The 25,485-nt window shown below is 46.7% G+C and overlaps 1 protein-coding gene across 1 annotated transcript in view; it reads right to left on the reverse strand.

Moving 5' to 3' along the window:
• Positions 1–25,485, reverse strand: part of NID2 (nidogen 2) — a gene marked incomplete at its 5' end in the record, with an annotated part of 56,695 nt that overhangs the window by 18,691 nt on the left and 12,519 nt on the right. Inside the window, 7 exons of the mRNA XM_080926945.1 lie at positions 833–961; positions 1,469–1,612; positions 9,165–9,395; positions 10,454–10,654; positions 11,178–11,423; positions 12,020–12,169; positions 20,653–21,374. Of these exons, the coding sequence (XP_080783071.1) occupies positions 833–961; positions 1,469–1,612; positions 9,165–9,395; positions 10,454–10,654; positions 11,178–11,423; positions 12,020–12,169; positions 20,653–21,374 (1,823 nt within the window). The remainder of the gene's footprint in view (positions 1–832; positions 962–1,468; positions 1,613–9,164; positions 9,396–10,453; positions 10,655–11,177; positions 11,424–12,019; positions 12,170–20,652; positions 21,375–25,485) is intronic.

Raw genomic sequence — 25,485 nt, forward strand, 5'->3', positions numbered from 1 at the left:
ACACACACACACACACACACACACACACACACACACGCACCTACAAGCCTTTCTCTTCATCACCCCATCCACAGACTAACAGCATCAGCATCAGCACACCTGTGAAGCTTATGGAATTCAGGGTCTCAGGGCCTGTATCTGTCAGAGTCTCAATTTTAGCAAGATTCCTAGCTCAAGGTTCATATGGCTATTAGAGTTAAGATGTGCTAGTGGGTGTTTATGTTCGAAATATTAGATATGACAATAAGTCCTCAAAATAGATCCAGGTTACAACTTCTAATTCCCTAGAGTAGTGCACACACATGACAGACAGACAGACACACACACACACACACACACACACACACACACCACACTGTTCCTATAACACTGTTACTTTGTCATCATATTAACAACGCTGAAATGTCTACTTCTCTATTACCAGGTAGCTCCATCAATCGGATAAATTTGGAATTCTAGGTCTTTCAGATCCATTCATAGAGGATATATTTATTGTGGATGAGGTCTTTGGATCCTCACATGAGACAGGCACTTGAATTCTTTCTAGAGCTAGAGTGTTATTAGTTGCTGTCCGATCATGTGACCAGGCCAGGAGTTCCAACTGAGAACATCGTCCGGTAACTCACTATGATACTTAAGATGGAGAAAACCCAATGGTGACGTGCCATTGTGATAGAACTTAGCTGAACTGCAGGCAGAGGGCTGCCTATTTCAGAAAAGCCACACACATCAGACCCTCTGTACAGCAGGTTCAGTAGAGACATAAGTGAATCAAAAGGTAGGACTCAGCAGCCTCCTAGCTAGCTGGAGGGAAAGGGATGCTGGGACTCACAGATACAAGAGTGCTGGTCATCTGCGAATTCATAGCCGCTGCGGCATTCACACCTGTAGCTTCCCACCAAGTTGACACACACAGAATTGGGACCGCAGCGATGGAAGCCAGTGGCACATTCATTGACATCTAGGCAAGTATGAGAACAGAAAGCACTGGTGAGAGAGTGTTCTAGAAACGAAGGTCCGATGACTTCGTTCTCCCAGCACTCTGAGGCTTCAGTGGGAATAATGGTTGGCAAATGAAAAGCATAGGAATTCCAGAGTTTTGGACACTGAGCAAAAACCCAAGTAGCAGTTCATCAGAAACAAGGAAAACCATTTTCAAATCTTTGCTGTTAAGCCGCAGGAAGATAATTTTTAAATACTTTGGAAATTCTTTTAAAAAGTGAAAATGCTTATATTTTCAGAATATGGTTTCCTTTTATAGCTCTAACCCAAATGCCCACCTTCGAATTCTCTTCCCAAACCTAGCTGGACTCTGCCTCAGCTTTCATATAACAACATCCAGATTTACAGAGGCTAACATCATTGCCTGAGGATGGCCACAGAGACCACAGTCTTCCAGACTGTGATGCAGGAAAGAGTCAGGTGAGGACCACGGTTGTGCAACAGAAACAGTGAACGCATCTCTTACCCACACAGCTCCGTCCATCGCCCTGGAACCCAGGTGTGCACTCGCAAGTGTACTCTACACCTGTCCCCGGGTGGCACCGTGCTGTTGTGTCACAAGTGTGGCTGCCGTCATAGCAAGGATTCACTGCAGCAGGAGCCGAGTCCACTATGCACAGGAAACAGAGAAAGTCGGAGTGATTGTCACAGAGACAAACATGGGAGAGATGAAGGAGATGGGAGTCCTTGCTACGTGACGGGTTCAAAGCTAAGGTGAACTACTTGCATCTCAATGTTAATTTCAAAGGCTTCCTTGTGCCTACTCTGCAGAGCAGGGTCTGGCTTTCAGTAAGTTTGCTTCCAGGGCAAGAAGGCCTCCTGCATCTCTTGGGCTTTTGGGATAATTCTGTGCTAGACTTCTGTTCACATAAGAAAGGTGAGCAAGAACCATGGGATAGATTACTTGAATTCAGAGTCAGCGAGCGTGTTGGCACAGACTTAACCTCCAGACTTCTGGCTCTGTGCCTGTCAGTCTCTCACTTCAGTCTCACTGTTTCTGTGGATTAAATCTAAAACCTCACAGGGTCTCAGGCTCTGTTCCAGTCAGAGTCTCGATTTTAGTAAGATTCCTAGATCAAGGATTCATGTGTCTTAGCTGAGAAGTGCTAGCATGTTGGGGATAAAAATACGAGGCATGGCGGTAAGTCATCCAAACAGACCTTGGTTAAAGTTTGTAATGCCCCAGATCACTGCATGCAAATGATTAACTGAAAGACAGACAGATAGACCCACAGATGTGCGTGTGCATGCAAGCACGCGTACACACACACACATAGTTTCTACTACCATTGCCACTTTCTTATCCTACTAGAGATTTGAACATTTCTCTATTATCAGCCATCTCTATCAGGAGAATAAATTCGAAATTCTAAGTCATTTTGAAACTTAATATATATGTGTGTAATTTTGTGATGTGTACGTACACACACATGTGCACACTTGAATGCCCAGTGTACTTGCAGAGAACAAGGGGCAGCTTCGTAGAGTGTGCTCACTCCTTCCACACTTATGTGGGTTCCAGGAATTGCCCTCTGGTCACTGATTAGATTTTTATCAACTTGACACACACTAAGGTCATCTCACTAAGGGACTCTGGTTTGAGGAAATGCCTCCTCCACCAGACTGGCCTTGATTAATGATTGATGTGAGAGGGCCCAGCTGACAGTGGGTGGTACAACCCCTGGGCAGGTGATGAGGTGTTTAAGAAAGCAAACTGAGCAGGCCAGGAGGAACAAACACTTTTCCAGGGCTCGCCCTCAGTGGATTGTAATCTACAAAATGAAGTAAACCTTTCCCTCCCCAAATTGGTTTTGGTCATGGAGTTTACACAGCAATGGAAAGCAAAGCAGAACATATGGCAAAGCTCCTTTACCCACTGAGCCATCTTGGGTCATCTTCAGCCCCCCCCTAAATTTTCTTTGTAAAGCACAATGAAATAAATAGAAATAGCTTCCCGTTGCCTACTCTCCCTAAATCTTGTGAACCCGTCTCTAAATGGCTTCTAGAGTGTCCTTGAGCGTCCCCTCAGCGGTGCTCAGAACTCTCCGTATCCAACCCCATTAAATCTGCACGATCACATGTGCAGACAGCAGACGTCATCAACAGCCTACCTTCGTTCTCTACGAGGCACACGGTCAGGTAACTTGCCCAAGGTTAGTCAGGGGAAGTGGGTAGCATCAGAAGAATCCAATCAGCCCCAGGCCAGGGCGCAGGCCGCCCACCTCTAACCTTATAAAGTTACCTATCTGACCCAAAGCCACGGACAACAAGGGTGACATTCAGATGCCCAGTGACTCCTTTCTGACTCCTCAATGCAAAATCCAAATGACAATTGTTATCTCCTGGTTTTGCTCTTTAAAATGGAACATAATGTATGTGTAAGGCTGACGTTCCCATTGAGGGACATCCTGAGCGACCTGTCCTCCCTCCTCCTCAGTGTGGCGGCTCTTTGTCCTTATCTGAGGTGTCCGCTTTGCCTGTCTGTGAATTGTAATCTTGGATACGGAGAGCTTCCGGAGCCCCCTGGACAGCTGTCAGTCTCTGCACTGAGCCACTACTGCTATCACACTACTCCGTGCATGAGATAACAGGGGCCTCTGCCTCTTAAGTCTGTGTCTGAACCCTGTCTTGGAGGGCAGGTCCGTACACACCCCAGGACACCCCACCTGTTACCTGTACAATAGTTGTCTCCCCGTTGGAAGCCAGAATTCTAGCATCTGCAGACACCTTGGCGGGACCTCTGCCTGCACCGAGCGGCAGGATTCTCTCACTTCTACCTCACCCAGGACTCCCCAGCCACCTTCTAGACTGTCCAACGTAGCTGTGGGTTACCCCAAGTGTTCGTTACCACAGCCTACTCCAGAGGGTCGGCTTCCCCGAATCCCTCAGGGCTCTCGATGCCTCCTTAGCACTTTGACCATCCCAATACCCAAGTTAGATTCTTCTGGTTTGCTTCAACAACAGCCTGCAGTTAAAGTGAAGGGCAAGGCTGAGATACCGCCGCTTCCTAGTAGACTCCTCCCATCCACTCTATAAGACACAGCACAGTGCATCCCTACGGCAGAACAAGACCTTGTCAGTTCCCCAGTCAGAGCCCGAGAGTGAGGTTGGCTATGGATCTGTCCTCAGTTCACCTCAATGTTGGCTAACGTAAGGGAATCTCTGCCAGACCAAATTACAAAACAAACAAACAAAAGCCTGCCAGCCATCTTGGGAATGCCAGCCTTCTTCTGGACCTGTTTGCCAAGGGACAAGAACCCAGCACTGGGGTAGCCGTGCTCAGCTAATGCGGGCCTGCAGACAGTTCCTGAAGCCAGTCTCTGCAGATTCTAACTAAGAACAGGGTCACAGCCTCACACCAGGCCCATACAAGATAAGAACCTCGCTCTCCCCACAATTACTTCCTCATTTTAGAATAGATATTCCAAAGGGAATAGTCATCTTCAATACACCTTAGTTTATAAATACTGAATGCTTAGCCTTCTCAGGCAGCTCCTTTCGGTGTCCACATTTGAGCCCAGTGAATTCCGGGAAGGATTAATGAGTTGTCAGAGCCCATCTCCCTGCTGGGCATTTAAACAAACTACTGTCCGTACATCAACACGAGCGCAACCACAATTACACAATACTGATTAACAGACAGCACAGTGACAGAGTCCCTGCAAAGGGGAAATGCAGAGCCCCGTGTCAAGAACAACGACAAAATTGTAAGAAAATCAGCCACTTCAGCGAGCCCTTCCGCATGCAGCCGCTAAGTGTAGCTTCCAGGAGCATCTTGAGAAAATGTTCCGAAACCACTTCACCGTTCATTATTTCTGAGCCTGCCAGCTCTCTCCTCTCACAGTCAGCCAAGGACGCACACGTCCCTCTTTATAGTCATTTCATATTTCACCCACTTAAACTAGTGACTCCCCGATGGAAGAGCTGGAACTCACTGACCCACTTAGAAAGAGAAGAATGGATTCCTTAAAGGAGCCATCACTGGGCTGTCGCTGAATTGGTCCCTGCCTAGACGTCTCCCAAAGATCCCTGGTAAGGGAGGAACGAGCAGCATGTTCTGCTCTGTGACAATATGACAAACAACTGCCTGGGACAAAGGACTGTGGTTGGAAGACAGCAAGGGCCACAGGCTTCTTCTCTTCTTCACTGGGAAATTGCACTATCTGGATCTTGCAAAGCCACACGGTGTTGGAGTTGGTCTTGGGCGCTGTGTATTCAGATGCTGAGTTCTGTGCCCTAAGATCAGGTTGCACTGGGGACATGGGCACTGTGTTGGCCGATGCTGTAAGGAATGCCCCCTAATAATCTCCAATTGGCTAATAAAATGTGACCGGGCAGGAGAGAGAGGAAGGCAGGACTTTGGACCGAGTGAGGGGATCTCATGTAAGGACCATGAGGAGAAGGACAGAAGAGAAGGGGAGGAGGAGGTCACCATGAGGCATGATGGACCATAGCACGTGGCCAACAGAAGCTCGCACATAGGACACACATAGAACACAGCAAGACTCAGTTGGCAAAACAGTCATTTATCTGGTTATTGATAGACTAGTTGGGTTACAATAGCTCAGAACCTGCCCCACAGTGCCATCAGCTTGTGAACAAAATCTGATCTTTATGTACTCAGGAGCTAAACGGGATAGAGTGGGGGCAGAACTCCCCCGAGAAATAAAATTACTACTGTAACACAGAGCCATGTAACGCACAGTTATGTGACCTGGCGTGCCTTCCAGAGCAATGGAAACCCCGTCTGGAACAGCTCCTGTGCAGTGACGGGGGGAGAAAGTGCGCGAGGCACAGCTCAATCTCAAAATGTTAAAATCTACACTCCTGTGGGGTCTGGGTCTATGCTAGAAGGTAGCTGTGACGTTGACAGAGGCCATGTGTTGCAGCTGAATATGTGGGGCAAGTGTGGGCTCTGGGCCCAGTGCCAGGGTCTGAGTCCCAGCCACTTTACCAGTTGCATGTCAAACTGTTTCACCTCAACATGTGATGTTTTCCATCTATAAATAGGGGACGTCACACCCCTATGGAGTAGAGGCTGCCGTGGGGATTCAACAAGCTAATTCATGTAAGGTTCTCAGGACAGTGCTTGGAAACACACCATACTATTGATTAACTAGCATTTGGGTGGAAAAGCTCACAAGACGAATTAGCAACTGGCACTTTCTGCTAGCTTGCTCTCATTTGGTAAGAAGAGAGCCAAAGGTATTTCCAAAGATAGGAAAACCACTTTCTTAAGTGAATCCAGGGATTCTAGGACGTGGATGGCTCTTCCTCACAGATCAGATCTCTGCGCTTGGAGAGGGCAGAGATGGGCATCTATGTGTGGAGAGGTGGTGTGTGTGACACAGGTGTGTGTTTGTGTGTTTGTGTGTGTGTTTTATCCTTCCTCCCCCTTATGGAGTCTTCCTTCTTGATTTACATTCTGCTCTAAAATCAAGCCGCATCTCCATGCATTATTTACTATGTTATAATGCCATCTTTGGCCGCCCAGTGCATAGATCCTAGCTCAGTTTCTTTTACCCAAAGCAACCAAACCAACAAACTGAGGTTTCTCCTTTCGTCCAAGGTCCTGATGATGCCTTCCTCTTCAGCTAATGCACTGCAGAGGCAACACCCATATTGAATCTGTGGAGGCACCAGCCTCAGCGATCCCACATCTCTCACAGGTGTAGCTGATTCTGGGCTCACAGTGTCACCAGTGACTGGGGGAGAAAGCTCCATGTATTGGTGAAGGGAATTCAGATGTCACCTTGATTCTCTGTGGACTTGATTTTGCAGACCCACCCTAGCTTGTCTAGGTCATGTTTATAAAGAGACAGCCTTTGAGGAACAAGCAGGAACCTACAAAAGCTGACAGAACTCCAGCACCAGTGGATCTGATGCTTCTGGCCTCCCTGGGCACCTGCACACACACACATACACACACACACACACACACACACACACACACACACACACACAAACACATTTAAAAGTAATAAAAATCTTTAAAAACTATCAGAGTCCACTTTGTGTGAAACTGTTCAGAGTTGGGTGCACTACGGCTTCACAGACTTAGAAGGTCCCTCTCTTCTCCACCATCTTCCTCTCCACCACCTTCCTCCCTACCATCCTCCTCTCCACCTTCCTCCTCTCCACCATCTTCCTCTCCACCTTCCTCCTCTCCACCATCTTCCTCTCCACCATCTTCCTCTCCACCAGGCCCATCACTGTTCTTTTTACCATCTCTACAGTTCTCCCTTCTCTGGTGTTGCAGAGTTGGAATCACCCAGTCTACAGCCTAATGAGACTGACTTCCACATAAGGTTCTGCTGCGTTCTACTGCTGATGGCCACAGAACGTTCCTATCTACCAGGTGGGGCCAAGGCCCAGTGAAATGTGAACCACTGAGTTGCTTCCTCTGGTTTCCTTCAGTGGAGATCCAATACCTGTGACGCACAACCTACTCACTTGAGGGGCAAAACAATTTCACCTCAGTCAGGGCTGCACGACCACCACGATGATCAATTCCTAGGACATTCATCACTCTAGGAAGGAACCCTGCACCCCTAAGTGATTATCTCTTGGTGTGTTCCCTCTTGTCCCTGGGCAACCATTATATCATGTAACTCTCTGTGTCGCCTGTGTATGGGCATTCTACATACATGGAATCAGGTACTATGCCATCCTTGTCACTGGCTTCTTTCACTTAGCGTGATGCTGCCAGATGCAATCTACTCATGCTGTAGCACACATGAGTACTCTATTCCTTTTCATGGCTGAGTAATACTCTACTGTGTGGGTTTAGGACTGTTCTGCATGTTCGTCAGCTGACAGTCATCTAGGTGCTTCTCCCTGTTGGCTGTTGTGATGTTAGTGTTACCATCACTGCCTCAGAACACAGAAAGAAATTCAGAAAGAACAGACTTATTCTGGCTTGGGCTTCCATCTACAGCCTAATTCTGTTGCTTCTGGCTATGGTAAAGTGGATCACGATGGTGGTAGTATGGGGCAGATAGGACAAGATATGACCCATGAGGTCATGAGGTCATGATCTACTTCTTCTAGCTAGTGCCCATCTCCTAGTTTCTGGAACCTCCCCAAATAGTACAGCTATCTGGAGAAGGCCTTTAGTGAATGCAAAGGTTTAATCCTCACATTTAGGTCTTTGATCCACTTTGAGTTGGGTTTTGTTTATGTGTGAGGTTGGACAAGGGCCCTACTTTATTCTTTTGCATTTGGATAGTTGATCCAAGATGATCTTATTAGCTATTAAAGGGTTCCTGGAATGTCTGTTTTAGAATCAATTGACTTGTTTCTGCAAATGAGCTAGTTGATTTCTGATAGAGGTTGGGCAGATCAATAAAACAATTTGGGAAGTAATACCAAATCAATATTACATCTTCTAATGAATGAACTTGGAACATATTGTCACTTACCTGTGCGTGTATATTTGTGTGTGTGTGTGTGTGTACGCGGGGGGGGGGGTGTTTCAAGACCCAAGTATTACGCTGTTTATGTCTATAGTATAGTGTAGTATAGTATAGTGTGTGTGTGTGTATATATGTGTGTGTGTGTGTGTGTATTGGGGGGGTGGTAACGTTTCAAGACCCAAATATTACACTGTTTATGTCTATAGTATAGTGTGTGTGTGTGTGTGTGTGCGCGCGCGCGTGTGTGTACGTATGCATGCACATGTGGAGGCCAGACGTCTTCCACGGCTGCTAATCTCCACCTTACATTTTAAATTTTTCCGTGAGTGTACATGCACAGAGACTCACATGCCATGGTAGCAAACCGCAGTGCATGTGAACCTCTTGGGATCCAAGGGATCAAGAACAAGGTCTTGTGCCCACAGCAATTCTCACAGCTCACTGATTCAGCTGTGCGGGCCAATGAGCTCCAGGGATCCGCCCATGTCCGTCTCCCCAGCACTAAGGGCCAAGCCTGGCTGGTACCACCCAGCCTACAGGTTGACACTCTATGCCTGTGTGTAACCTTTGGCAGGGACTGTCTTCTCCATGCTGTATATATCTGCCTGTCTACACCTGCAGGCCAGAACAACCTCACTGACTTTTCTCTATCTGGCACTCACCAAAACTTTACTCCTCCCACACCTGTTTTGAGGCTTCTATGAAAGGATGTGATTTTTTTCCCCCTCAACAAAATGAGATACATACCTTCAACAGGGCCAATCTGATTGGTCACAGCAAACCTCAGCACACCCTCATCCTCACTGTACAAAGCAAAGGCCCGGTCCACAGTCAGCTGCTGGGTGTCAGGGATGGCCAGGTGTCTGGGAGCGTGCCTGCATGCCTGGTAAGTGATGTTCTGCTCGATGTGGTAGGACCACGTTTGGTTGATAGAACCAGAAGTGAGAGAGAAACTTCTGGAACTGGAGGACATCACGACTGTAACAAACATTTTACAGGCAAAGTGGTGAGATTTTAAAATACTGAACACAACCATGTTCATGTTTGGTGTATTTTCCTAGAGTTTCCTACCCCATTCCCGGGAGCAGGTTCCCTTGAGAACTCCCAGAGGTTCTACAGGAAGCTTGCAAGGGAAGACCTAGAACCTCCTGGAACATGAGTGGATTCAAAGCCACACTGCTGAGGAGAAAGGGACAAGTGCTGCAGCTGTCATGACACTAGAAACAAGAGTCTCGTCCCGGTGTGTGAGAGCTGAGGGTCTGTGTTCCAGCCATTCCCATGTACCCAGCTCTCATGCTGGAAGCCGGGGGTACAGAACAGGTACTACTCAAGACATACCAACTGCAAAATGACAATTGTGACTACTGGAGCATCATACACACGGCTAATACTGCGAACAGATGTGCCCAGCCTTCTGACACTCCGACATGACACTATCATCTGCAAATGTGTTGGGCTATATTCACAGCTACCCTGAGACGGGGTAAGCTGGACATGCTTTGAACAGCGATTTACACTTTATGCAACTTATCAGCAGTAGAAAACATTTTTATTCTTATGCTAAAAAGTGAGAAAATAGACTTTCCAGTGATTTTTTTTCCCCCAGAGACTTTAAATGGCAAATCCAAGATGTGCATCGATTTATATGTTGACTCCAAATCTCGGCTTTGGTTTGGAACACTGGAAAGCATCTTTCTGTGACTCCTAAACTAAAATCAGCTGAAACAGTTACAGACAATCATACATTCTAATAGTCAATACAATCCGTGCCTAAGAGGATAGCATCAGTTATTACTATCAGAAAATAATGTGCAAATATATTGACATTCTTGTGTATAGAAGTAGGTACTCTGATTATCTACATATTTTATATATATTTAGACATATCTATAAATAAGAATGAAATTACATCAACCTCATTTTATGTTCCAAGCAGTTTGGGACACTCCTTGTGACTGTCATTTAAGCTAACCCTTGTCACTATCTTGTGAGGCCAGCACCATGTCCATTTTACAGCTGAGGAAACTCACACTTACCCGAGTCCCTGTGATGATAAAACTCTTTGTACGGAGTAATGTGGGCTGTGAAATTCGCTGGGATAAAGGGCACCTGGCCTTCAATGTTGGTCCTAATGCTCAGATAGTTCTCTGGGTCAAGCCCCTCGGCAGTTTGAGTGATTCGAACCCTCTCCTCTCCAGGGTAAAAAGTAACCTCCACATCATGGACGAAGGTAGCACCTGCAGGAGACAGAAACTCAGCAAATGGGTGACAACAAGAACTCTTGCTTAAGTCATTCTGGCTGGGGCTTGGGTGATACAGTGTCTGCCTATCACATAAGAGATGTGGGTTCAAATAGCCAATCACAAGTGTGCATGCCCTCTCCCCAGTCTGTGTTGAAGATGGTACCTATGGATCGTATGCCATGCCCAGGCTCAGTTCTAGAAGCTGCAGAGCCCCTGATCTCCCAAAGGTTTCAAAGACTCTCAATTCCCCTGCCCTGTTCTCTTTAAAGTCTGGCATATTAACAGAGAACATTCCAACTCGAACACACATGCTGAAGGATGATAGTAGAAAACAGGAATTGACCAGTCATGAAACCATCACGTTTCTGTAAGAGCAGAAAGCTTTGTATGTACAGCAACAACTCTGCAAATTCGAAACCTGGAACCCGGGCACATGTCTCCAGAAATAAACTCATCTGCAGAGGCTGCCCAGGTACCACTTTTGAATCCCTGTTTGCCAGATTTGAGCTCTGCTCACCTGTGAGGCTGAAGCCATTCTCAGAGCCTGGCTTCTCCAAAGCAAAGAGCCAGCCGAAAAGGCCTCCGATGGGCAGGACAGGGAGAAGGGCCTGGGCTGCCGGCTGTGGGATATGGCTGATGGCAGTGTAGGCTCTGCCATCATTGCCCACGATGTAAGCGTGTAGATCCACGTCAGTGAAGTGCACGGGAGTGTGACCCACTCGGAGGTGGCCACTCACCTTCCCATTCACTCGGTGAGGCGCCCCTGAAAGACAAAAGCAAGCCTTTCAGCCTTGGCCATCATCAGGCTGGGAGCAGGTGGACACAGACGAACTCACTCTCCTGACCGTGCTTCATGCTCACTCTTTGGAAACATTGGTTTACTATTATTATTATCACTGTTGATTTTGGCTTTCTTGAAATAAGCTTTCTATGGATGCCAACTGAAGATTCACAGTGAGATCCAGGCTAGCCTTCAACTCTCAATCCCTCCTGCTTCTCCTGTCCCAACAGTGTAAAATTTGCAGGCATGAACCACATTTAGTGTAACAAGTCCCTTCAATGGCCGGTTCTTCACTGGTCACCCAGTCCTGACTGTAATCTCTTCCATTCACCTTCTTTATCCTCCCCTTTAGCTCTACCAAGTTAGGAAGAGGGCTAAAATGGGAACACTTCAGGTCACTCTCAAAATTGGGAAACCAGTCCAAACCTAGCTGTCACTTAGTCATCCCCTGAACAGTTGTGGGTCACTGGTGCTGGGATCCAGGCAGCAGAAGTAAGGACCACCAGGCAGAACCCACACTGTAACTAGACACAGGCAGGTATCAACGAAACACACAGCCACCCTGGCCTGTCAATCACCTTCTGGCAAGCAGTGCCTCCCGTTTCCGTAAAACCTAGACTGGCAGTGGCAGCAAAAGCCAGTGGTGTAGTCAGTGCAGAAGGCGTGCTGGGAGCACTGGCCGTGGCTGTGTTCACAGCTTTCCCGGTTGGCGCCGTTATATGTGAAAACTGCAGAATAAAACAAAAGAGCATCAGAAAGGCCGAAGGATTCCAGCATCGCCACCGAGCTTCGCCGGACATCACAAGCGCTCCGTAGAGTCGGTTTGGACTATAATAAACAAATAGGTTTGCTGTTGCAAAGGCAGGAATAACATTCAGACTGAGGGATTAATTTTATATTCTCTGGCAAGAAGCTCAGACCACTGCAGCCAACTGGGTCTCGTGGCGACGCTGGAGAGCTGAGTGGCTGCATCGCTGTGGCCCGAGAGCAGCCCTGCAGGCAAACTGTAAGTGCTCCTTAGAGTGAGCTTTATGAAATCAGTTTGATGAGAAAAAGAAAAAAAAAAAAAAGAAGGCCAAATACTAGGCATTTTGTATGACGCAATGTAAGACTAACCTTTTGAGAGAAAGCCATAAAGACGGTGGTGGGAGTGCTAAGAATCAGGATCTAACTCTCAAGGAACCCAAGCCTAAAGGATGTACACACCCTTGTGTTCAAATGCAGGACTGGGGAGGGAAGAGAGAAGACCACGGACTAGGGTTAAGGAGCTCCAGGTCCTTGCAGGCTTTGTCCTTTCCAGCATGAGTATGGTTTTCATGCAATAGAAACGACCTAGTCCACAGTGACAGAACCCGTCTGAAGCAGAGTAAGCGTCATCCCCACATCTCAAATATTCTCTTCCCACTAAAGAGAGGTATTTGTGCAAGAGGAAGAAGAAATGGAGAGGGGAAGAACGAGAGGAGCCTGGAACCAATGCCATCATGTTATCATCTGAGGAAGATATGGCCAAAGTGTGCCTAAAGTTGGGTCACAGGCAGGTGAGTGCTTTATGCTAGGATGCTGGGCTATACCCCAATCTCAAGCAAGGCCACCAGGAGGCACGGTGGCTGTGCTCCCTTCTGCCTCCCACCACCCAGAAGTTAGAGTAGGCTAGAGACACCTAGAGAATTTGGATCAAGCAGGAAGGGCAAAGAGTTTTAGTACACTCTAGCCACTGATGCCAGTCTGAGTGTCCACTTTGGCCACTCAAAGGAATAAAAGAGGCTGTGGTGGCCTTCCAGGGCTTTGTCTGAAAATGAGGAAACAGGCCCGGGTGGAAGAAATTGATCACTCAGTGTTTACTGAGAGTATTCCAGGCAAGAACAAAACCCAAAACAATGAGAAGATCTAGCTCCCGATGTGGAACAATGTAGCAGAGGGAAAAACAGGTGCATCAGCAAACACAGTATCAAGAGCTAACATTTACACAGGCTTCACATAGACCATCAGCTTTAACATTAACCCTCCGTTTGGGGTAGCAAGTACTACTTTTAATCTGTTTTCCAGATAAAGAAAGGGAAGCAAAGAAAGGATTATGGTGACTCACCAGAAGAAGTCAGGAGGAGAGTAGCAAGCTGCTGGGTCTGAACTCTGAAGGTTCCAGATCCTTACTATTCCCCAGGGGTATCCAACTAACACTAAGGGTGTTTGCAGCATGTTAAGAAAAAACACACAGGTAAGAAGTGTCGGAGGGGCTGGAGATGGCTCAGCAGTGAGGGGTAGTAAGGACAGAAGTTCAGTTCCAACGGTGACTTCACAATCACCAGGAACTCCAGACATCCTCTGCCCTCTTCTGGCCTGCTTTTGCACCTACACTCATGTGCACATTCTCACACACACACACACACACACACACACACACACACACACACACACACACACACACACACGCATTAATTAAAATACTTATTGAGAAGTACCAAGAGCAGCATAAGCATTTGGCAATTACACATCCCTGGGAAGCAGCAAGCTGAAGGGGTATCAGGTCCGAACAACCTGGTTAAAGAGAGAAGCTCAGCCGTCAGAAGTCAGTGGGAGTGAGTGATCCCAGCTTGACAGAAATAGAAAATTAGTCGTCAACATTTTCTTTTAACAAAAAGTGACAGGCATTAACTTTTTTTAAAAAGAAAAATGACAAAACTTACTGCATTAAAAAAGGGCAGAATGGATCATGACAAGAATATCACAGGCTTTTCTATGGAGAAAACTACTTACTGTTATTGGTTTAGGAATGGGAGAGAGAGAGAGAGAGGGAGAGGGAGAGAGAGGGAGAGGGAGAGAGAGGGAGAGAGAGAGAGAGAGAGAGAGAGAGAGAGAGAGAGAGAGATTTGGTGATTTGGTGCACATGTACAGGTGTGCTCCTGAGTCATCCCAGGTGCACATGTACAGGTGTGCTTCTGAGTCATCCCAGGTGCACATGTACAGGTGTGCTCCTGAGTCATCCCAGGTGCACATGTACAGGTTGCTCCTGATTCAGCACAGATGGTGGCACTTCAAAAGGTCACAAGCTGGGCCATCTTCAGCTGCTCTGTGAGGCCACAGGCAAGCATCACCTGCACTCCCTGGCCTCAGAAGTCCCCAACGTGCACAGCCAGAGTCAGCCTCTTTTTTACCTCTTTTCTGGAACTAGGGCACAAAGGCAATCTAATGCAGATGGAAGGGGACTCGTTTTCATTTGTGTCCATTAAAAAGAAAACAGGTTTCCACACGACATGGCTTGCAAAGTAAGGAAGGGATAGATGGATTTTGCTGTTTCTGTTATTTTGTGAAGACTGTACTGTTCCAGTCCCGACTTTAAGCCTTATCGGGAAATGAAGCATAGAATGGAAAGGGAACCAGAGGCAGAGGAGTTAGGTTAATTCATCTAAGACACTAGATGTGATCACTGCGTGAGTCAGACACTGTCCAGTAGCTCAAGAAAGACTTTGCATGCAAAAGGCTATTTTAAAACTTAATTTATTTAGTGTGTGTGTATGTGTATGTGTGTGTCTTTGTGTCTGATAGTCAAAGACTAACCCATGAGAATCAGCTCACAAATGCATGCGCTCTCTCTCTCTCTCTCTCCCTCCCTCCCACCCTTCCACATAGGTCCCAGGTCATCAGGTATGATGACCCACTCTCAGTCCCAGGAAAGTGCTCTAAGTTAATAAGAAACCAGAATGTAAAAAAGGATAAGAGGCTTCCTTCTCAAGGCGAAGACTCCAACCACAACGAATGAACTCCTTATTGGAAAGCTAACCTGAGACCCTTCTCAGCTTTTTATGGAAATTTGTATTTTGAGAGTGGAACTTGAACCACGTGTGCGCCTTTTCCAGTCATGTGGCAGCCCTGGGTTAAAGAAGCTGTGCTCCATTTAAACCTTCGTCCATACACTCACATTCCTTTACATGTGAAATGGAAACATGTCAGCGAAAGCAAACACCTCAGGAGATTCTCTGTCTTTCACTTGTACAATAGTTAGACAAGTATTTACTAAACACTCTAAGCCGCGGGTCGAGAAGTCGGACAAACAGCTGCTCTGAAGCCTGTGTTCTCCTGGGCAGCAGCCAGTCAACAAACATGGCTGAGCGCACTGAGCTGGGGCCCTGGTAGTAAGAAATGCTTACCAATGAAGAGCATGAGAATGAAGATGTCTAGGAGACTCCGGAGGCAGTGGAGACAACATGAAGTGTGGGACAGGGAGGAGTTCGAGACAAGCCTTGGTGTGGGACACCGGAAGGGTGAAGCGGCTGCCCTCGGGCGCTCCGTGTGGAGGGCAGGCTTCCGGATGGGCAACTCTGACAGCTGCTGAGGGAGGGTTTCTTCGGGAAACTCTGGCAAAGCCCACCCTCAGCGTGGCATCTTCACAGGGAGGGTTAGTATGTTAGGAACACTGACCTTAAACCCATCACTTCCTAACTCTCGACGGGAATGCCAGGAATCCGTGCTTCTGCCTACACAAACTATAGCTGGTTAAGATGCTACACAGCCGAGCCTGGGCGGGCAGTGGGCAGCGGCTGCCAGGTTTAATGAGCTCAATTTTCGATACACTTGACATCTGAGGTCTGACAGCTGCAAAGGACACCCGAAGGGTTTTTTTGTTTGTTTGTTTGTTGTTGGTTTTTTTTTTTGTTTGTTTTCATTTCACTTTTAGGTGCCATGCTAGCACAGTAGGTAGCAAGTCAGTCTGATAAAAATCAAACTTTTTTTCCATTTAATGGTTTTAAACTCTCCTCATATCCTTAATAGAAAGAAAAATGGGGTGGGGATATGTACAAGAATAAAGCAAGGGTGCTGCCAGGGTACTTGAGGCTTCTCCTAATTGGGAGTTTTAACAAAAACAGAAAATTCTCCTCTGGACTTGCTCTGACCCATCCTTTAATTCTGTTTGTTTGCTTTTGCACAAAGGCTGAAGCCCTTGTCCTCAGCCATTGGCTTGCCTTCTCACAGAGTGCAAACTCAGGAGGCAAGAAAGTCCCACGTGCGCATCACAGGAGGAAACAGGGTTTCCTGCACCTGCCCCACGGCAGCCTGGGCAGACTTTGGCCTTTTACAACACTGACAGCTCCCTTGAGAACAAGAATCAATGTTTTCACTGCAGGGCAGATTCCCCACCCTCCCGCCCCCAAATGTTCCCATTTCCCAGAATGACAGATGCCACAGAAATACTGTATCTGCTTTCTAACAGACAGCAGTGGCATGCTTTCCCTTCCAGTCTGCATGGCCATTCTTTATGTGTATACAAGGTGTGTGACAATGCTGGTGGCAAACTGATCAGACTTACACTAGGTGTCAGGACACTAACAGGGACAAGACCCACCAGGGACTTTCTGCACATAGGTATCATCATAGGAATGGGACCCTCTAGTCACAGACTGTCTTGGCCACCTGGAGGTAGACTCAGGTTTGAGGCTTTTGGGGCCAGGAGGGCTGGGTTAAGTGCACAGCCTGCTAGAGTTCCTCCAAGAATGGACCCCCAGTGAGCAGAACACTTGCCTAGAAGGAGAGAAGGGATCAGCCTCTTCGAGGATAAATGACTTCCAAACAGAAAGAAAAGGACCCCCCCCCCCACCATGGGGCAGAACACATGAGTTGTCTAGAGTCCAGGGGCCCATACTTCTAATTCACAATGCCAAAGGAAACCATACTGAAGTTCGTATAGAAGAGCCTCAGCAGGTCCAAGAACACCCCAAAACCCGTTAGTCAGCCTCAGTGCCTGTCTGCCAACACAGGCAGTCTCCGGTCCCTACCAGCTGAAGCGTTTCTGGTAACTCCTTAACTCACCCTTTCCCTGGTTCCATTTCTACCTCTGTAACTACCTTTCCAGAGTGTTCTTAAACTCCTCCCTTAGATTTAGATTCCCCCCAAACCTACTTCAAGCATCCCTCCTTCGGTAAGACTTCTCTGACTGCAGAAGTCACTTAGCAAGACACTACCTATTTCCAGCCTTCAACCAGGAAGGCTAACACTATCTCTCCTTCCGGTTAATTCTGAGCACCAACCAAGATAATCTAAAGTAAAGTTCCTGCTTAGATTACCAGAATCCGCAATGCGGCTCAAGAAAACTCCCCCCTCAGTCTCTCACAGAGAGAAGCACGCTGGTGCTTGGGTAATTTCTTGGCTCGATAACAAACTACTGGAAAATACAAGTCAGCTCAGAGAAAGGATGCTCCCACATCCGCTGTATTACCGGCTCACCGCTGGCTCTATGGGTTCTGAAAGCAGTTTAGCAAATGATACAAGGCCAGAACCTAATGTGCCTGATGCAGACATAATTTAAAGAGAATCTGTAATTTTGATTAGAAAATAAAAAAATGTCTGTAAGTGGACAAGCATGTTGGTGCACACCTTTAATCTCAGCACTCAGGAGACAGAGCGAGTGGATCCTGGTAAGTCTGAGGATAGCCCAGTCTACATAGCAAGTTCCAAGAAAGCTAGGGCTACGAAACCTTGCCTCAATAGTAAATAAATACATAAATACATAATTTGTAGGACTCAGGTAGTGGGTCAATCAGCAAAAAATTTGCTTTGCAAGCATTAGGACAGGAGGTTGATTCCCAGAACTCATGTTAAAAACAACAACAAAAAACAAAAACAAAAAAACAAAACCAAGAGAGGCAGTTAGTTCCCTAGGGCTTTCTGGCCACCAGTTTGGTCTACTTGGCAATTAACTTCTAAGCCAGCAAGAAACCATGTAGATACATCCCTAAGGTGACACTCAAGGTTGTTGTCCTCTCTCCTCTACCCCAGTGCACCTTGCACACATACACACACAAACCTAATGAAAACAATACTAAAAACAAGAGAACTTTTCTTAGCCATTAACAAAATCCTAACTCCCTGACTCAGCAAACTGAACACCACACGCTTAAAAGGGGAAGTTACAGTTTCTCCAGAATCGAGCTCTCTATTCAGAAAATAAGGTTCAAACAGCATCTCTCTTCAAACTACACAACAGAGCTGTGGGGGAGCTCAAGTCCAGCCACCCCAGAAGCCCTGGGCTTTCTACCCTGAGCTGGTACTTGCAGGTCTCAGTCACCCCATACCATCAGCTCCGGACACCAGTGTTTCCTCTGAACATAAACAATAACAACTGCAGGCTTCTGTGCTTCACACAGCTCACAAACATTCTTTCTTAAGTACTGGGCTTTCATATGTGCACACATGGACGCACATAAATATTTTTTAAAATAGAAGTATTTTCTTTCCTCTAAGACTTAAATAAAAGCTTCCAGTTGGACAATCTCCTCCTGAATGTCTTTTTCATAAACATTCTGGCATTTAGATGTCAGTACTGGCTACATTTGGCAGCTGATAAATACCACAGTTCATGCCCCTCTTGGGTTATGCCGTTACCCTCAGTTCCCAGTGGCCAGTTCCATTTAGGGCCTTTCTGAACTCTTAAACAGCCATGCACCACCTTTGACACTGTGACACATTGTCATCTACAAAGTTCGCACTTCAAGAACCATGACTGAGTTACAAAAGGAAAACCTCAGAGTGTTTTAAGTAAGTTTACAGTTTTGTGCTGGGCCATATCCAGCTACGAAGGCTGCAGCCAACTGTACACACAGCTCCACTTTTCGATGACTGTGTGCTGCTCTTCTTGGGCCAGGGAACACAACCCCCAACTAAAGGCAACTCAGAAACACATCTGTACCACAAAAATTCCTTCAAGAAAACCTTTGATTCATGCCTTTAAATCTCTTTAGATAGAAAGACCTCACACTGAAACTTCTGGAGACTTTTGGAAGGACGTGAAAGTTCTAGAACCTTAAAAAAAAAAAGATCCATGCCTTTGGCTTTATAGAAACAGCTGCTCATCAGACTACATCAAGGAGAAAAGGAGCCAGGAGGCAAAAGCTTTTTAATGAGTTTTGTTTTCAGTTTCTCTGTTTTCCAACCTAGCGTTCACTTTCCACCCATCCACCCTGATTCCTAAGTTTTAAGTCCTCCAAAGATTAATAACAATGACCACTATTTTCTTTTAAAAAACTGACTAATGGTAGACGGCTTAGAATGTCTCATATATTCACATTAAATCCCGGCAATACATTTATATAAATATATAAAAAAACATCAAAGACTTGGGGGTGAAATTGGCCTCAATATGGCCAATGTTCAAACTTGACACCAACACTCCTACCCTATGCTCTGTTAAACACAAAGTTTTCTTCCCTACTCAAGTATTTCTCCAAACAACTCCCGAACCTGCAGAAAATGTCCCAGCAGAACCAGGTCCTCTTTGCTAGGTTATTGTTTTTGTCAAAACACTGAAGGAAAAACTGTCAAGTTGAAACGTGGTGGAGAGAGCTGTGACCTCTGACCCTTCCCTCCTGGCAGAGATCAGTGAGCAGGCCCTGGGACAGTGGGGATGAAGCTAGAGCCAGTTTCCCATTCCATCAGTGTGGATGAAAAGTTGTCCCCTCTGGGCATTCCCCTGCCTTCCTCCAGCTACACGGAAAGGGGACAGGGCTCCCGGGAGGTGAAGGCCACAGCTGTGGGGACGAGAACCAGAAATACCAGCAGACACAGGTGTCTTCCATGTTCTGTCCCTGCAGGTTCTTCAGCATCTTTGCCTAAGCCTGCACCACGAACTCACCCCAAAGCTCAACGGCTGTGCCCTCCTTCCTGTAGAAGCCTTGAGATGACTCAACCTTCCCTGAACTTGCAAACTGAAATACTTCATTACACTTGGGAGGGGAGCTGGCACAAGCCGCCCAGTTCTTTCCCCACTCCACGAGGCCTAATTTTCTTAGAACACATTATTAATGGTCAGGAGGCTCCAAGAAGAACTCTTTTGCCAAGATGTACTTGGCAAAGGGAATTGATCTCCTTTAACACAAGGAGGAAAAATCAGTTCCAATATGCTTGCTAAACTTTTCACCTATTCACTCAGAAGAAAACCACAGCTGTATTTTGTTGTTGTTGTTTTGCTTTGGAAAAGGTTTCACTCTATAATCCAGGCTAGCCTAGAATTCTCTCTATATTTAGCCCAGGCTACTCCTGAACCTAGACAATCCTCCGGCCTCAGCCTGCTGGAGCCTGCCGGAGCCTGCCGGAGCCTGCCCCAGCCGGCCTCAGCCTGCCCGGAACAAGGATGAGTGCAGGTGACTGACAACGTCCAGTTTGTCAACTCTGCTACATTGTCTTTAAACAAAACCTCAAATGCCCAGGTTTTCAATGCGCTTACCTTGATCATTAGAACTCACGTGGTCCTCCAGCCCTACCACAAATCTCCCTCCACTCAGGGGCGGCACGTGACCAGACACCGGGTAATTAGGAAGGATTTCTCCTTCCAGAGGAGGGACAGAAACTTCTGGCTCTGAAGGCACTGGCCCTGCCTCTGGATAGGACTTCGTGTTTTTGTTCCCAAGGTCTTCCTTGTCTTCCCAAGCTGCATCTGCCTCTGAAGGAGCTGGGGTTCTGATACCCATCTGATCCAAAAGCTCCGAGGGGTCCCTGAAATCCAGGACCTCTACCTCTCCCACAGGTGGCCCCTGTTTGGTCTGCGGGTCCAAAGAAGCAGATTCTGTTTCCCGGTAGGATGGCCAGTTACCAGGTACTGGGTGCGGCAAAGGAGAAGCGTGGTCAGAACCTGGAGATGAGGTGCCACCATCCACGAGCCCCGGATCAGCCTTTGAATTGAAAGACACATCAATTCTGCTGTGGCCTTCCAGGGCCTCCTCTGGTTCAACTGGTGGGTATTCAACATCCTCTTCATTCTCCTCGTAGTAATCGAAACTGTCCTCAGTATAGCTCTCCAGGGCTGCAGCGTGGTTGGAGGAGTGCTCCAGCGCTGAGGAGCGGGCTGTGGAAAAGTCGCCTCCAATCGTGGCTGGCCTGACATTTTCCAGGGCAGACCTGCTGCCGATGTGAAAAGCCCACGCTCCAGGAATCCCCAGGTTGCTTAGTCTAAGAACAAAGGAAAGAGCTGCTTATAACCAGTCCATTCATCTTCCTTCAGAATTTGTTTGGAAACCAAAAGACTATAAAGATCAAAGTCGAATTTTCCCTGCTATGTCAAACAGAAGCTACCGTTTAGGAACTTTGCTCTAAGCTGTCTTCGGTCTGGCATTGTGAGTGGAACACTAAACCATCAGGTTATATATGTCAGCTCCAGAAGCCAAAACCAAATGTTATGTCAAAAACCTGGCTGTCTTGAGAGAAACATGGGATGCATGCGTATTTTATGCTTTCTCTACGAGAATGAAAACTTAAACTGTACTCAAGCTTACTGAAGCTTACAGTTCCTTAAACGCTCAAGTAATACTGATTTCTACAAGCTTTGGACTGGCCTAGTCTACACCACTGCTTGTCAGTGCTACTCTGTGATGTAGGGGTGGTAGCTATGCTCAATCTTACTGAGAAAAAAGTTGGTTTAGAGAGGCTGGCTAGTTTTACGATCATACAGCCAATAGCGGCAAAGCCAGAGCATGAATTTCATGTTAACAAGAAAATCTGTTCCAAACATCTCCATGTACTATGATACACATGGACTGATCAATTAATGACAGAGGATGATAGATATCAGTATTTTCCAATGCCCAAGTCTAAAACAAATTTTGAGCAAATTCTCAACTCCGGTGAGAAACAAATGTGTTAAAATGAGGCTCAGAATCTGGGAACAGATCTTCATTTTCTCTGTAGAGTAGACCATGAACCCCCCTCTCTGTTCCCAAGAATCTTTTTTTTTCAGGAGTCTCACCAGATAGTCCCAGCTACACTCAAACTTGTGATCTTCTACTGGGACTGTGAGCATGTGGCACTCTTGCCAGCTCAGTGACCCACTATTTCAGTGTCAACAGCATACTGTGGAGAGGACAGCTATGTGCAAGACACCTAGCCCTAAGAGAAAGCTGGAATTAATAAGGCTCTGAAAAGCTGGAACTGGCCAATGACACCAATCCTGTGTTTGCCCTAAATACCATGCTCAAAAGTCTCCCACACCATGGAATTTCCTCAAAAGTCAACAATGAAGAGCAAGAACGAATAGCTAATAAGAAGTTTTAAAATTCACTGACTCGTATAACAAGAGATCTTTGTTCACTGGGGCAAGTATTCCAGTCTAGGTTTCTACTGCAACAATGTTTTTAAAACAGTTGAGGTTTTCTTCAGTTCTCTTTCTCATCCTGTGCACTGTCCACAAGCCTCTACCTGTGCGCAAGGGTGATACTGCTGTCACACTGGTTGGATTTTGTCACCTTGATGCAAACCTTGACTTATCTGGGAAGAGGGAGCCTTGTTTAAGAGATCACCTCAATCACACAGGCCTGAAGGCAAGTCTGGGGGGGGCATTTTCTTGGTTAAGGACTGGTGGGAGGAAGAGCAGCTAACTGTGGGTGGTACCACCTTAGGGTACCGGCTCTGGATGGGTAAGAGATCAGGTTGAATAAGACATGGGAGCCAAGCCAATAATGATCTTTCCTGGCATCTGCTCCAGTTCCTGCCTCCCTCCAGGTTCCTGTCTTGCCTTAGGCTTCCCTAACGCATCCAGGATAGTAAACCAAAGGACCCCTTTCCTCCCCAAGTCAGTGTTTTGTCACAGCGACAGAAAGCAGACTGCAGTTACTGCTACAGTTCCCTTAGATGCAGAAAGCAATCGTCATTCATCCCTTCTGCGATTTGCTACATTCACCTGCTATGGTTTCTTCCTTCCTTCCTTCCTTCCTTCCTTCCTTGAGACACAGTTTCATGTAGGTCAGGATAACCTTGAGTTTCTCTTCCTCCTCCTTCCACTTCCTAAATACTGGGATACTAGGAGTGAACCACTGTGCCCTGTTTGTGTGGGACTGAGGACAAAACTCTAGGCTTTGTGTCTGCAGGGCAAGTATTGGACCCCCAGAGCTTCATCTCTTCCCCTCACTTGGAATGCTTATAGAAATTAAGGTTGCAAATAAAACACACTACAGAAGACAAAATTCCAGGCTGATAGAATGACTCAGCAGGGAAACCCTCTTATCTACAGAGCTGAGAGCTATACCCAGAATCCACATGGTGCAGGGGGGGAGGGGCACAAACTCCAACAAACTGGCCTCTGACTCAGAAACCCACCACCCGCCCCACAACTGCCTCCAGCCCTCAATTCTGCACAGTAAATATAATTTTAAAAACTGAAACCAATCAGTAAGAGGAGACCCTGGGGCCTGAGCCCTTCCCCACAGCAGGGGTGCTGCTCCTGGGAAACCTCTTAAGCGTGGACTCGGTCAGCTATAAAAGCTTCAAAGAGGAGAAAATACAAATTATGGAAGAGAAAAGCTAAATAAATGCCTTCTAATGAGACATAAACCAATAACTTGGCATTTGCCACAGTGCCCGATGGGAATCTAAGCAATTAGTTTACCCTCCACTCTGAGGTTGTTCGGAATGCTTGTTGATAGAAATAATTTGTCTCCTAGAAAGGAAAACTGTCTCATAAAATGGGACAGCCATGCCTTCCTGCCTGAGCTCTGAGACAGAACACATGAGAAATCCCACATTAAAGGCCCAGCGCAGGCCCTGTGGGTAATACCTACCTAATAACTACTCTCTTCTCTTCCTGAATGTGCACACATGTCACAAGAACCCTGCAAACATGAATGATGTATGACCTTTGTATGAGGAAGGGATTTCAGGACTAGCAAGATGATCTCCTCCTTTGGGATAAACAGCAGAGCATCCAGAAAGAGCTAGGACCATGATCATGAGCGAACTTAGTTCACAAATGCTGTCCTCACAGTGCTGGGCATGTATGACGCCATGTTTAAACCCTTATGACAGTGATAGGCTGGAGAAAGAGGCCTAGGAGACACTGTTGAGCACGAAGACACGGAATGAGAGGCAAACCCCACTCCGGAAGGGAAGGAGCACAGCTGCCACTCAAAGTAGTGGTGGGATAATTCTGACTTGCGTTTCATGTCATCCCGTTGTCTGTATCTTGTCTCATTTTATTAAGCCTGAGGTACACTGAATCTGTCAATCATTCTGGTCATGTCTCACTCTGCTCCTCTCCGGCAAGTCTGATATTTCTGGAAAGCATCAAAGGAGGAAATGAAGGAAGAACTGGAGTGGGTGGATGGCGGGGTATGTGTGTGTGTGTATGTGTATGCACGTGTGTGTGACACTGTGTGTAAAAGCCTTTATCTTTGCACGAGTACACACATACACACTTATGGCCATGCAGATAGCAATTCTCATTCTAATATTCTATGATTCTTGGTCCTCCTTTACAGGTGCTGTGGACGTGCAGGACCTGTGTCTTAAAAAGCATATTTTGGACACCAACAGCATCTGGGAAGATGGACCAAGAATCACAGAAAAGCAGAATGAGAAACGGCATCTGCATGGCCATAAAAAGCTAGTGTGTGTGAGTGTGTGTGTTTGTGTGTGTCTCTGTGTGTGTGTGTGTATGCACCCGTGCATGCACACTCATGCAAAGAGCTTGTGAGGAGAGGCAGTTATGTTTCCCTACTAGAGCCATAAAGGCCTTCGTACACATGTGTCACACACCTGCATGCATGTGCACACGCGCGCGCGCGCGCACACACACACACACACACACACACACACACACATGCACACACCCTGCCATCCACCCACTCCAATTCTTCCTTCATTTCTTCTTTTGATGCTTTCCAGAAATATCAGACTTGCTGGAGGAGAGCGGATCGAGATGTGACTGGAATGACTGAAAAAATGAAACAAAATACAAACAACGGAGTACCATGACAACGGAGTACCATGACAACAGAGTACCATGACAACAGAGTACCATGAAACCCGAGTGAGAATCTCCCTATCTCTACAGATATCACCCCTGCTTCTGTGATTCAGAGCTCTGTCCACTATGGCTTGGCCATTTAACTCTGACATAAGCACCTTCCATAATTTCTGTAAGACTATCTGTAAAACTGGGGAGTTAGCTATGCTTACCGCCTAGAATTCTAGTGAGTTTTAACTAAAACCCAATCTGCAAGTATTTTATCGCATGCTTTGCAGCTAGAAAGTGATCAATAAATTCTTGCTGAGTCACTCTATCTGCCCACAA

Source organism: Micromys minutus (genome assembly GCF_963924665.1).
Source record: "Micromys minutus genome assembly, chromosome: 12".
NCBI classification, from domain to species: Eukaryota; Metazoa; Chordata; class Mammalia; order Rodentia; family Muridae; genus Micromys; species Micromys minutus.